Source organism: Vidua chalybeata, chromosome 4 (assembly GCF_026979565.1).
Source record: "Vidua chalybeata isolate OUT-0048 chromosome 4, bVidCha1 merged haplotype, whole genome shotgun sequence".
Taxonomy (NCBI): Eukaryota; Metazoa; Chordata; class Aves; order Passeriformes; family Viduidae; genus Vidua; species Vidua chalybeata.
The window spans coordinates 60,813,706-60,828,736 of record NC_071533.1 but is presented as its reverse complement, the minus strand read 5'-3'; the positions used below and the strand labels follow the sequence as shown (position 1 = coordinate 60,828,736).

At 37.4% G+C, this 15,031-nt stretch overlaps 1 protein-coding gene across 2 annotated transcripts in view; it reads left to right on the top strand.

Moving 5' to 3' along the window:
- JAKMIP1 (janus kinase and microtubule interacting protein 1) overlaps positions 1-15,031 on the top strand; it is a 143,240-nt gene that overhangs the window by 74,820 nt on the left and 53,389 nt on the right. For both annotated transcript variants that reach the window (XM_053940829.1, XM_053940830.1), the window contains 4 exons: positions 8,905-9,114; positions 9,777-9,896; positions 11,718-11,864; positions 12,476-12,616. In XM_053940829.1, coding sequence (XP_053796804.1) covers positions 8,905-9,114; positions 9,777-9,896; positions 11,718-11,864; positions 12,476-12,616 — 618 coding nt within the window. The remainder of the gene's footprint in view (positions 1-8,904; positions 9,115-9,776; positions 9,897-11,717; positions 11,865-12,475; positions 12,617-15,031) is intronic.

Here is a 15,031-nt window from a genome sequence, read left to right as displayed (position 1 = left end):
TAAGGTCCTAGTGCTTAATAAGAGAAAGTAAAATATCTATTTGGCAAAACATATAACACACTTTTTCTATGTAAGAAATTATATTGGAATTTTTCGGATCCTGTAATTGAAAATGTAACAGTGATATAAATGTTTTCTTTTGCTTAAGGAATGCTAATTGCTGTGGATTTTATTCTCCCACCTTCCAAGAAAATACATCCTTGTATATATGCATCAGCACAATGTGCTAGCAGCTATGAAACCAGAAGTAAAAATAGCTAGGAACAAACAGGAGGGACAAATGAAACAGATGTCTTGAAAGTAAAGAGGCACCTTGGAGAATAAGATCAGAAAAAAAGAGCAGTTATTATTTATTTTGCTCAGCCCATATTTTCTGAGTAGTTGAGTCTGAAGAGTTGTATTGTTCCACAGAATGAAAATTGTACAACAGTAGACAAAATAGCAATTTCAGCCAATTTCTCTTAGGCCTTGATTAAGCTTGCCATTTAACTGACTTACTTGGTTTGATGATCAGGTTTGAAGTTAGTTCTCAGAGGTAGGTAAAGTTGCTCTCTTTTGCCTGACAATCCTGAAATAGCCTGCTCAGGTTGTTGGTGATCCTTGGAAACAGCCCAGCCTTACTCTGTTGCCAGCACAGGTGGGAAGGAGGCATGGCTGTTGACTCTAGCATGTTATTTAGAGATTACATTCATTCTGGGACCACTTGGACACTGTTTTTAAGCAGGCCCTTACATTGCAAGTCACATTTCTCTAGGTACTCTTTTTGCAGTGGCAAAATTAATGGACACTTTGCATTGCTTGCCTTGGAAAATACGTGCAGAAGCCCAGTCATTAAAAGGATATTGAATTATTGCATCACTGATCTACTAATTTTTAGTATTGGTTGAATAAGAAAAAACCTGAATGCTTATTTTGTGAACACTTAATATAGTATTTAAACTTTGGAACGAACAAATGACACTTGCACCCTGCATTTTGTGGTGTATGTTTTAGTAAACACTGTTTCTTTTATTGGAAATGTCTGTAACACCAAGCCTTTTACTTATTTTCCAGCTAAATACCATTCTACCCTATTAAAATCTTTATACATATGGTCTTCCTAAATATTCTTGAACAGCTTGGATTGAAATTTACTGAAAGACTTCAATATAAAATAGACCCAATTTTCTTAACCACAAAATCATTAAGATTCCACTGATTGTATTAGATGCACAATAAGGTTCCTGGTTAAGAGGGCACACAGTACACCAGATGAATTAAAATTGCATATTTCAATTGTACTTTCAAGTAGCTGTATAAAAGTTGTCCAAAGAGCAATGTGACAGTACTGCAGATTCATGCTTGCAAGGCAAAAAATCCTTTTGCTGCTAAGAGCATCAAAGTAAAATAAATTGTTTTCAAGGGGTGATTTTTAGAAGTTCTTGAGAAGCAGTGATTTATACAAATGCAATATTTAAGTGTCCTTAATCTCCTTAGTCCAAATTATATTGCTGCATAAACAAAAAACTTCTTCCCGTATGAAACACTGCTTCTGTCTGTTGTTTCCCAAATAAATATAATGCAGGGCATGAAAGAATATAATTCAAACTAATAGATTAAGCAGTTTCTAAAGGTAGAAGTCCAGACATTTTCACTGAAACTTCTCTTCAGAGAAAAAACATGTTATGGAATGAGCTCATGTATCATTTATATTGCTTTTTGAAAACTAATATTTCCGTTTTTGTATTTGTGTGTAATACAGCATCTCACATTCTAAATGAAGGCTTCTGAAAAGTTTTTTTCAGAATTAGGAATTAGGTTGCTCCAGTTTAGGACAGCCCAAAATTTCAACTTCACATCCTTCACAAATTCATATTTTCCAACCTTGCACAGCTCTTAATATGGTTATCTGTCTCTCTGTCCTTAGTAAGGATTATACTCATACTAATAAGGTGTCTATGCCTTTAGTATGATTTAGTATTGGGAGTATAATACAATCATGGAAAATTTAGATGGTGAGGGTGCTCTCAAGGTCAGCTGGTCCCGTGTCCTGCTTGAAGCAGCGCTGCATTGAAGGTTGGATCAGATTGCTCTGGGCCTTCTCCAGTCCAGCTTGAAAACCTCCCAAGATGGAGTTCAGCAGTGATAGCCTGCCCTAAAGTCCAGTCACTGTGAGATTTCTTTCTTGTTCTTCCCCTTTGGATTGTCACTACTGTCCTCTTGCTGTGTGTCTTGGAGAAGCATGCACTTTGTTCATGGCTGTATTCCCCTTTGGAAGGCTCACTGGATATCAGCCATTGTAACACATCCTGCCTGCTTCCTTTGGCTGGCTGAGCGAGCCTGGCGCCTTCACCATTCCCTCAATGCTGGATGCTGCAGCCCCACAGTGGTCTTACTGGCCTTCCTCCAGTTATATGGCCCTTAGGCCAGTTTGTCAATACCTTCTTTTTTGTGCTGGGGAGCCCAGAAGTGGCTCTAGTGCCCCTGGTGTAGTTTGCCATATGCTTAATAAAAGGCTAAATCTCTTTTGGTACATCCCTCCTGGTTTGGCTCAGTGTCAAGTTAACTTCAATCACTGCAAGGTCTCACCACTGACCCATATCCAACTTGCCCTACAGGACGCAAAGATCTTTCCTTTTGTCTTTCTATTTTTTCTCTTTTTTTTCTTCCCATTGCAAAACTGCTGACTTCAATTGGCATCCAACAGGCACTTGAGCTCTCCCAGGGGCAGGACATTGTATCTTTCTCAGGCAAACTTTATGAGGGCTTCTTGGCTCATTACTGCAACATGTCAAAAAGTTCCTCTGAGTGGTCTTCCTATCCTTCAGTGTGGTAACAGCACCCCCATATTGGGTATCATCTACAAATTTGGGGAACAGTGCATTCCATTTCTTCATATGGACAATTGACATGAAAAATAATAGAAGCAAAAGTTTAGCACTCCACTGAACCCCAAATTACCTACTGATGGGAACAGTTTTCTAATAACATTCATGTTCTGCTGCATTACCATTGCTAGGATTTTGCCATTTTCAGGCAGTAGAATTCGTATCTTTATGCTACTTTCATCACTGGGGGCAATGCAGAGACATTTGTCTCTGAAAATTCTGGAGCAGAGGGACAGTTGGCAGGGGCACTCCCTGCTGGCCTGAGGAGGAGGGTGGAGCCTGGCTTTTCTTGCTCCACTTGTGCACTGGCACGTGTGCATGAGTTTTGACTCCTAAGCAGTCTCGAATTTTGAGACTGGAAAGCTGAGCTTTGAGTCATCCGAGGCAGTCGTGCATGGCTGGGCAGAGCTGCAGCGTGCTGCTTCTCAGCCGCTTAACCCCGCATGTATTTCACACACAGCTGCTGATATCAAGTGGTAGGCTGCTCCCTGGATTTTGCCATCTGTTTGAGACACGTGTTTCAGCTGCATTCCAAGGCTGAGCTACTCTGCAGAAGAGACCCACCACCTCCAGCTTTGTAGGACTGCAAATAATACTTGCCTTTCTGTCCTCTGAAGATTTATGCTTCTTCTCTCAGGAGCTCACAGGGCAGCATTCCAGCCAGATGTTTTCTCTGAATCAAGCAGATCTAATGAAACCTTTTTCATAGTGCAGGCTCAGCATTTTGTGTTTGTTCTTAATATTTTCTAATAAGTGGAAGGTCACAAATTTGACTTCTATATATCTTTACAAAATTTGGAACAGTATTTAAACTCACAAAAGTTTCATATGGTGTAGCACCCAGTAAAAAAAAAAACATCTCCTAAAGTTTGTATTATTTAGTTTTGCTACATTTTTATCTTCTTGACTTCTTGTTCATTACAGTTCTGTCAATGAACTTGGTATAGGTAATAGGAATAGGTAATAGGTAATAGCTTGGTATAGGTAATAGGAAAAATCCAGTAGTAGCAGTTGTAATTCGCTTTTGAGAAAGATGTGAGAAACCTCTTATCAGTAAGTTCTGGAATTTTCTGTCCATGTGGTGTTTCTTGTATAATTTATCAAAACTTCTAATGAGATTTACATACTTCAGAAAAATATGTGGGAAAAGCTACTAAAAGGAGGAAAATATTGACTGAATCACACATGAAATTAAGAATAAACTCTATTCATTTCTGTCTGTGACCCTTATTATTCCACAGAATGGTTGGCATCTCTTGTCCTTTTTCGCTCTAAGTGTCCCAAATAGGCAGCAAACATTTATTTGAATATCTGACCATGTCTGTTGTAGGGAATACTATGCACAGCTCTGGAATATTTTAGTTATTTTCTCCACATGGTCTTTCAACTTGGGATATTGTTGTTAAGTCTTAGTGTCCCTTTATAAATATAAAAGATGTTAATTCTTTTTGGTTCAATCTTTACCTGTTGTTGTTTTATTTTATTTTTTTTTTTTAATAGCATCCATCTTCTTTTTGTTCTTCATAGTAACCAGCAATCTCTCTGTCATGATAGCCCTATTTTCAGTGTCAGGCACTAAGTATAAAGGTTAATTCAATTTCTGCTGGAGAAGAGCACTGTAGAATTTTGTTCTGCAGTTGGCTAGGGGATAACTTTGACAAGGATGGGTAAAGAGGAAGGTCTTACACTTGGCAATGCAGCAGCTGGCTTTTTCCACTTTGGAAACTGAATATGTCATTGCCTTGATAGATGTGGCTTTTAATTCCCTGGGAATTTCTCTTTCAACTTCATGAGAGACTGAAGTTCCCCCAAAGGTCTCTGACTTTCTTTCACTGCAGCCATTGAAGTGTGGCATAATTGGCAGGGGATGCTTTTTCTAATGACTGGCTTGGTTCTCTTTCATGTTTGATAAATATTATAAAAAGACTCATTTCTGCTCATTTCTCTTAGCTGTGAGGGGGCAGTTAGGTACATATTCTTAGGAACCTGGGTAATTTTGACACAGGCTGTAAATGCTAGCTCTTCATTGACGTAATGCAGGTAGTGTCTGTGTTCAGCTACTAACATTTGACAACACAAACCCCCTGAAGAAATTATATTTAAAAAGCTCTAATTTTAACCAAGAGCTCCAGAGTTACTTATGCTACTCAAAGTGATTTCTCAGTAATTTGCCTCTGCAGCTGCTTGTGAATGATCTTATTTTCTTTAAATCCTCCTTCAGAGGGTATTTCTGCTACTTTTCTTCTCAAGGCCTATAATTGAAAATACGTTCTAACCTCATGTTGCTCCACTGTCTTCCTACCACAGACTTTTTGTACTGACTTGTACCACCCTTAAATGCATAAAGAAAAATAATCACTGTTCTAAAGTACTTTAAAACCCATGCAAAAGAGAATATAAAAGAGTTCACGTGACCCTGTTTTACTTGGTAGCTGCAAAAAGTGGGTAAATTTGTTTTAAACTGAGAACAAATTTGAAACCTAAACAACACTTGGAAGGAATTTCTGGGATTATGTATTTGCTTTATACAATATGTGTGAGCACAATGCATGATTGGGATGTCATTATGGTAAACATGTTGGTAGAAGAGATGGTATCTATCCTCTATGTATCTTGTTGAGAGGTCTCAAATGAGTTGCAGAACAGGCAGGAATCCATGAAAGCAGTGGTGGGAGTTAGTGCATGCCGGTTTCAGTTGTCACATATTGGTACTTCAAGTACAATGCCGTGGTAGAAAACATGAAAACACTTCTTAATCTGATCTGCTGAAGGGTTTCTGTGCCTGAAAACTTTCTTATCAACCATGTCACTTATTCTAATAAAAAATACTCCTTCTCTTTAAGACCATGTAGATTCTTAGAGAGTCTTGGCTACGACAGCATTGCTTCCACAACATGTGATGGATTAAAATAGAAGCAGCAGGGAAACTGGATTAATCAATTTTAATTTTCATTTGCCTAATGGAAGATAGGCTTCTCCCCACTAAAGCAGAGACCATAATACATATGTCTAAAATATATACCTAATTACACTAGTTGGTTTGCCTTTATGCTGCCAACTTTTTTTTCCTTCATGTAACAAATTGTGGCTCCAGTGGTTCTCCAGTGGGACAGAACTGACATGGAGACTTTGTTTGAGCTTTTACAACTATTGGGATATATAATACTAGGCTAAACTAAAGTCTTCTCCTATGGCAGCTAATGTTCAGTTTAAACCTAAACCATCTCTCTCTTTTTCCTAGTCATGTGACTCCTCTTTCATTGCCTTTTGGGCCCCTGACATACTATCTCTTCCACATGGAACTGAGGGAGGTTGCATTGCTGTAAAATACTTCTCTTCCTTCCCCCCCCCCCCCTCCCCGGACCAATTTGTGCTCTCTGTTAAGAAAACAGGCAAGGAAGATGAACAAATTTGCTCTGCACCATGCAAGGCTGAAAAAGATAGTAAGTCTTTGGGTGAGATTGCAGTAGAGGTAAGAAAATTGAGACATTAACTAGGTCAGTGCAGTTATACTGGATGAACAAAGGGTGTAACCATTCCCTTGAAGAGAGCACAATTGCACTGACTCCCATGCTTCTGAAGCACAATTTGGATGCATTCTTGATGCAGTTCTAATCATCTTTATCAATTTGTGGTAAGGTAGTTGCTTAGAAATTCTTTGTTTTGACGGTTTGTGCTTATTAAAAACTAAGCGCAATTGCAGTGTTCTGTGTATTTGTGTGTGTGTGCACAGGTTTACATAAGTAAGAGGTTCTCTAGTGCATACCTGTAACTTTAAATAGAAACCCAATAAAAAGGGATCTTCAGTCATTGTTATTTCATTATATTACTGTTTCAAAGACTTTTATGCTTGGGGCATTTGTTGTTATCTGAAAGATTCACCACGTGTAGATTTTTGTGGTAGGAAAAAGAGTAATAGGAAAAGCAGAGGAGAATTATGCCTTCCCTTAGCCCTCACCTCAAAGCCATGCTCTTTCACGGCATTGCTTTCTAATTTGTGTGAGCTTGTGTGCTTTGATCAATGGAAGTGTGAGAGAAGGGTGATATGGGTGTGACTGCACTGGTCACATCTGTTTCAAAGGATCAGTTCTGCATCAGTTCAGCAAGTACCAAGATTGTTGCTTTCCTTTTTTTTTTTTTTCAACATAGAGCCTATGTCATTGCATTTACCATTAAGTTGTGAGAACAGGAAGAGTATGAAATACACTACTAATTGAGTACCTTGAATCGGGGATTAAGTAAGCTTGGGTCCTCTTACTGAATGTGTGCCTTGCCTGGGCAGATTTGTGTGTCAGTTATGTGGATGTTCAGTGTGAACACCTGTGTCATTGAAAGCGAAACTGTCCACAGTATTTAGTTACATGACATTTTTTCCTCCCAAGGGCTCCCTTATAGATCAGTGTGCCTGACAGATAGAATTCAGTAAATGAGGCAGCTGCTTAATTTTTGTCATTGTTGTTCACTGCACAGTCCGTCTGAAATCCTGCATGTTGCAAATTCTTCCATTAATAAAAACTGCATTCTTTCCTGCAAGTCCTTTTTTGGCATACTTGGAAGTCTCACAGACATGAGTTGACATACTGGGAAGTATTGTTTTTATTTTCTGTATGAGGAGTTGGGACACAGCAACTTTTCTAAATCAGGGAAGAAATCTCCATCTGAACCAATCTTTGTCAGTTCCAGTTAGAACTTCAGAGTACTCTAGACCAGATTATTCACTTAAAATCTGACCTTTTTATCTTTGATCATGGTTCAGCCAAGCCACTCCTGCCAGTCAGGTTCTTTACACAAACTAATTTCATGTGCTTTGTAGACTGTGAAAGGATTAAGACAAGAATCCTGAAGAAGCAAATTGCAACTGATCATGTAATCTCATTGTGTTTAATCCTGTAAATCACTTTGATTGAACTATAAATTACTTCTAGTATGTCTTTTTTTCTTTTCCCTCTTTTTTCTTTAGGTGTAACTTGACATAAAGGACTTCTGTGGATGTAGGACTATAATAAACCACAAACATATTATATCACTACTTCATTATTTTATTTTTCAAAATAAAAATTTACTTCCAAAATTGCATGCATTTATGTTGGCCAAGAAAGCAGTTTTGTAAACTGGAGGAGACACAGCAGAGTTCCAATAAATATATTGTTAATGGTTAATGTTCTTGTTAAGAAATCTGTTTCTATAGTAACTGCTGCAGATTGTCACTTCCTCTAGCATTTGGAATAGTACCAAAGTGAATTTAACACTGATGCTGCGAGGGACAAATCCTATGAGAGCTGCAGGAGATCACTGCGAGCAGTGTGCTTTATTTGGTATGGAGATGTAAGAGCACACAGTTCAGTAACCAGAGAGGATGTTTAAGAACTCTTCTTCCTACTCTTTATTCTAATGGTCTGTGTGCACTTATTTTTTCCTTCTACACAAAGACTAGTCCTCATTTGAATCTTATAACAAGGGCACATAAAATACATAGGTATGCTTAAGATTTTAAGTTTAAATATTGTGCATGTATATGCTACTAATTATAAATGTCTGTGAAGAGATTCACCACCACATGATATTCACTAATAAAGAGGGAGTCAACATGGGGCAAATGTCTGTGGCTCAAGCTTTGAAACAAAGCCCAGGTGAGTTTTAAAGGCTGTGTTTGTCTTATCTTGTGCTAGTTGTGTTTCTTTGCTGAAACATAGTAAAAGCAGATTTTTCTTCTCCGTACAGAAATGTGTATCCTCAGGTGAAGTGGATGTTTTCAATGGCTATGTATTCTGTTTCACTGCATGTTTGCATCTGGTTTTGTTTGTCTCTTGAGTTGAGACTAGACCAAGGAAACTCTTGATCAAGTGAAGGCTGAACCTTTTTTAAGGACAGAGAAAAAGACTACAGAGAAGATATATTTTCTTTTTGGCAGACACAGTTTCAGTGCTGGTGTAATTCTGAGAGAAACAGAACTTTCTTTTTGCAAATTTGTATGTTTGCATGCCGTGAGCAGTTGGGGATGTTACAGAAACTTCCTTCATGCATTACTTCTTTCTAGATGGACGAGATAAAAGGCAAAGACAGGGTGATTCTGGCTCTGGAGAAGGACCTTGGTGTCCAGGCAGGCCATACACAGAAACTGCTCCTTCAGAAAGAAGCTTTGGATGAACAGCTTGTCCAAGTGAAGGAGGCAGAACGATACCATAGTAGTCCTAAGAGGGAGCTTCCTGCAGGAGTGGGAGATATCAGTGAACTGATGGGAAGTCCGGTAAGAAAATGGTGTTTTCTCTGAAGTTCAGCTCTGGAAAACTGCCTGGGTGTTCACACTGGTTTTGTGGTTACTACTAGGACCAATTAATGGTAAATGACCTGGTTCTGCACTGTGCTGTTTTATTGATGGTTTAAAAACTCCTTGGACCTCTTAAATTACAAAGAATGTTGAGAAATACGTGGATATAGAACTTCCAGAATTTACACTGTGATCTTGATCTGTGAACCTCAGTATTTTCTCACTATTTCATTAATTTAGGAATATTTTAACCATTAGAAAATAGGTACTATACTTCTCAAAAACTGAGCTATGTGATTTCAATCTATGTCCTTTACACTAGAACTGTTTTAGCTGAGAAAACAGAAATTAATTAAGAAATCTGGTGAGAAATAACCTGCTATATATGAAATATTATTTACCTCGATAGTTTTTTTAATTGTTAAACTTTACATGCATTTCACAAGATGCTGTTCATGAAGCATTTTCCCAGGATGTTATTTTTTAGTATTTCAGTTAATTATAGTAATTTTTCCAGATACTGATGTACAAGTCCATTTTAAACTCACACAATACAGTTGCTAAGCTATGCTATTAAACTATGGACAGTGAAATATTTTTTTTTAAGTAATTTTATGAATCTATATGTTTTTGATGTAAAGGAGCAGCATCTGGATGAACGAGATGTGCGGAGATTTCAGTTAAAAATCGCTGAACTGAATGCTGTAATAAGAAAGCTGGAAGACAGAAATACTCTCCTAGCAGATGAAAGAAATGAACTGGTAAATTAATTAGTAATAACACAGATGGTGACTGGGAGGGCATCTTTATGGCAAAAGATTTAATGTTGGAAAGTCAGTGTTATAAATAATTTATGAATTAGTCCTGGTTGGCCTCAGTCAATTATATCTAAATGTAACAGAGATTTCTATAGAAATTAATCTTGTGACCATAGAAGACATGGATGGAATCTTTCCTGTTCCACAAAAATAAAAATTTACAGATTTGTTTTGGGGTCATAATAATCAAATTAACTGCTATATTGCCTGTAGCACTGTGTAATGATGTTGTGTAAAACATGCATAATCCATGCACTGAAATTGCTGTATCCGTCCTTTTGAAATTTGTTTCTGTGACATGCTTATGCTAGCTAGGAGTTAAAAAAGCTTTCTTGTGCTAGTGATGAAAAATCTGCCATTTCTCAAGGGAGGTCTCTTAAGTAGGTGAAATTATCCTAGAAGAGGGATAGTAAATTACACAAAAAGATATGATATGAATTTTAACAATGAATTTTATTAGCCTTTATCACTACTTAATTGCGTGTACTGAGGTTAATTGTAAAATTCCCATTGACTGCAATGGGAGGTGAGTTTCACAATAGGAATTTTTACACATGTCCTTTAATGCCCTAATTCTAGAGGCAGTAGAAAAAATGTTTCATTCTAAAAAGATGGAACCTATATATCTGATTCTAAAATTATGTGGAGGGCTGAAGTGGTGCCATGTGTCAGTCCTGTAGATGAGTGAAACATCGATGTCTTTGTGACACATTGAAATCTCCCTCCTTGTTAATCCTTTCTGTGGGCCTGAATAATTCAAAACATCCCTGAACTATGCTGAAGTATTGCAATGTATCCTTCAGTGTCCCTCTAGATGGAGGGCATGTCTGACTCAGTCAAGTGTTCTTCTTGATTCTAGATTCAGTGGCATAAGAAATATATTTTAAAAGAGATGTGGAGCAGGTTTTATATTATGAGACAATAGTACACATTAAATCAGTAGTATCAGGAAGGCCCTGTGATTAAGAACTGTGAAAAATAATTTTCTCAAGAGTGAAACAGAAAATCAAACTCAGTGAACTTATCAAAACAAATACAATCTCTTTCTCCTTTCCAGATAAAAGTTAGCAAATTTAAAAATCTTTTGACTGAGAAAAATAGATTTTCTTCTTCCAAACAAAACAGCTCATGGAGTAAAAGCAGTGGAAGATTAAATACACACAAATGCAAGGAAGAGCAGTAATTTGCTTCATGTAATTGTCTAACATCATAAAACCGCAGGAGCAAAATTGAGCAGCTTGAAAATATCAGCAGAATGCTGAGATTGAATCTGTGACCTCTGGCTGACTTTCTCATTGCTCTAATTATGCATTAAGAGGAGGAAAAGTGTCCTTCTCTTAAGGGATGGCTAAATTGGTGAAAACAACTTATCTGGAGACCTAGTTGGTCACAAGAACTATGATACAAATATATCATAGTTACAAAGAATGACCCAAATGTCCCATATCTGATTAATATAATATATAAGAAGCTTATATATGTTCAGATTAGTTTATAAAGAAATCACTATGGATCATCATAAGTGTTTGCCAAGAGCAAAATCCAGTGACTAGATTTAGTGTTTTGGCAGACAATACAAAAATGCTACATCTTACTTGTTTGGACTGCTGTAGTTCTTAGTTCAGCAGTGGTATATGTTGGAGGCCACTTAGCAGAAGAGCTAAACTTTCTGAATTAAGAAAAGCAAGTGGAAACACACCTATTTTTTCTTTCCTTCAAAAGTAAAATAAAGCACAGCTAACTTTGTTCCTTTGCCATTTGCAGCTGAAACGTTCTCGGGAGACAGAAAGTCAGCTGAAGCCTTTGGTAGAAAAAAATAAGAGGATGAGCAAAAAAAATGATGATATGTTACAATGTATCCAGAGAATGGAAGAGAAAATAAAAAATTTATCGAGGGAAAATGTAGAACTGGTAAGTAACCATCTCTGGTAAGTAATCATCTCCAACATCATGTTATGAGAGCACACTGCACACAGTTACTTTGAGGTGGAAGAGTTTGTGAGGCTTTTATTCTAACAGTTCAGTCTCCATGGTGGGATGGTGCAACTGTCAAATGCAGACAATGCAGCTTAATACTCATATTCTAAATTCAGAGTGGCATGTGCTTTGTGTTGTATCAATTCACACTGATTAAGGGAAAGGAGCCCAGATAGATAAAATGTTTCTGCAGGCTGTAAAAAGCTGTGACTGAAAATCAGCTTTAATTAATACTGCTTTTATGATTAGAAGTCAGAACTGAATTTGAGTGCATGCACTATGCTAGATCACTGAGTTCACTTGTCTGCTAATTTTTTTTTTCTCAGGCTGTTCTTTGATTCTGTTCTAAAATATCTTAAGTGAGAGATTAACACTGAGACATATAGAATGTGAGGGTTTTTTTCTGTTTGAAAGAGGCCTTGTGTTGTAGTGGAGTATGCACTGATGGGTTCAAAGAATTCTTGGTTGCTACATCACACATGAGAGTTTTTCTCTTGTTGCAGCAAGACACTTTAAAACATTCTTTATGTGTTTTATTTTTGTAGAAAGAAAAGTTATCTGCACAACCAGCACTGAAGAGGCACACATCTTTGAATGATCTCAGCAGCACACGAGAGGAACAAGAAATTGAATTCCTTAGACTGCAAGTCAAAGAACAACAGCATGTTATTGATGATCTCACAGTGGTAATGTTTATGACTGGTATACACATGTGCATGCACACACATCTATAGGCAAGCTAAAGATTTGAGAGGAATGTTTTAACTCCAGTTGTAGTAGTGATGTAGAAATACTTCTTTGGTGTCAAAGGGTTTTTGTTTTTTCTCAGGTAGTGAATGAATTTTTTTGGAATGTGTATGAATCTTTGTATTAAAAATATTTACCTATTATGAGCTGCTTGTGAAAAAAAGTGCATCAGCCTTACTTAGAAAACTGGCTGTCAACAAATGAGGAACTTGAGTAAAGGAGACTTTCCAAATCCTCATGACTAAAATGTGTTGGATGAAAAACCAAGCACTCCCCTGATCTAGAAGTTCTCCTAAAAGAAGGAAACATGGTGTTGTTACTTTCACCTGGCTAAGCATCTCTAGCTGAGCTGGCCATACAAGCTGTATTTAAAAAAGATGGGGAGAACTCTGTGTGGTTCATCAAACCAAAGGTAGCAGCATGGGTTAGGATTAGAATTGCACAGCTGCTGCCCTCTGACTCCAAAGGCTTCTGAAGGTGATGCTCACGGATATTCGCAGTGTTTGATCAGGAACCCTTCAAGCTGTGTTTGATGAGGAGTCTTTCAAGTTGTGTTAGAGGTGTCTAGTGCTATTTAGTGCAATTTGTGATAAACCCTTCTGGTGCTGGCAGAAATTACACATAATCTCTGAGAGACCCTTGCCATTCTGGAGCAGCATCTGGAACTCAGGCAGACTCAGACATCTCAAGTGGCACTACTGACTGCTACAAATAGTAAAAAAAAATTCTGTCCAAATAGAAAATTAAACAATTGGATACATCATTGAAAATAAAAAGAGAAGCTCTAAAAAGGAAAAACAAGAAGGTCTGTTATTGCTGTATGTGGAACATTGTCTCAGTTCCTGGCAGTTTCTCTGAGATTTTGACCCAGGATTTTTCTCTGAAATCAGTGCCAAAGTTCGATGTCTGTGTGCACTCTCCAGTGTCACAGTGTTACAAACAGTAGGATTTTACTCAGATGTTGTGATGTAGGGTCTGGTCCACAGAGTGATGCTGCTTTAGCTTCCAAATAAAACTGCATAGGTAGGGATGGTGATATGACGTTAGATGTGCAGTATATGGCAGATAAAACCTCACTTATATTTCAGTGCAAAGTGGGTATGAAAGGACTCTCTTTTTACTGTTTCAGCTAGTGATATGAGGAAATATATTGTATCCTGAGTTTGGTCAAATAATATTAACTTGTGTTTAGTGTGAAAGTAAAATAAATAAATATTTTAAAATATTGTTTCATTTTTGCTTTGTTTCCTACTTACAGATACTATTCCACTTGCAGAAATTATTTAAATTTTTAACTAGGAAACTTCTTTGGTTCCAGTACAAACTAACTGAGCCTTTGCCTTCGATGTGAGTGCAGTGGAATTCTGCACACTGTTGCTTTTGAGCTCTCTTTTCTGGCCCAAACCACACCTCTACAGACAACAAATGTATCATAGTTACCAAGAATGACTCAAATGTCCCATATCTGATTAATATAAAAATCATCAGCTTAACTCCAGCTGAGACCAGTATGATACATGGAAATAAGAGCAGTAGTCTTAGGCAGTAGGGTTGTCTGAACTAATTAACAGTGTCATCTGTAGAATATCTTTGATGCTGTTGAACCCTTTTCAATATGTGACTTTTCTCATGACAGGGTGTTCTGGTCAGTTCTTAGAAGGAAAGTTGTCAAGGTAAACTCAGATGACTGCAAAAGATGCTAGTGGCTTTTAATTGGCATTATTATTGTTCTGGTAGCTTGATTTATATTGAGGCAGTAAATTAAGCAGTCTTCTTACAAACAAGACTAGAAACAGGAAGGACTGGGATTTTGGAAGTGTTTGTTCCTTCTGCACTGCATTTGTTTGGATACCTGCTTGGGAGGAAGAATACCCCACTTAAAGCAGGAATTGTGCCTTAAGTGGGCATCTGAGAAGAGAGCACTCTTCTTCAACAGTATAAAATTCAACTGTCTCTTTTTTTAGCTTAAAATGTTACATTATTCTGCAGCTTGAAATACCTGCACCATTCTACCTTGGCAGCCATTACTTATTTTTCATACCACATGTATTCAAGGTGCTGTGTAAGTTGTACTTCTCTCAGTTATTTTGCATTTTCCAAAACTTATTTCTTGGAACAATGTGCTGATAAGTAATTTTGTTGTGATTTCTGCTGTGAGCTTCCTATGTTTCCAGTTTCTGAACTGAATGCAAAGCAAATAACTGAATAGAATAATACCATGCAGTGAGCAATAACTGCTAAAGAAGCACTTGGAACTGCAATCTGTCTTTTAAAAATAGAGGTGCTGCAAACAAAGATGCAGAGCTAAGGAAAGAATCAGAAAAAAGCAAGAAGACAGAGCACCTGCCTCCTGT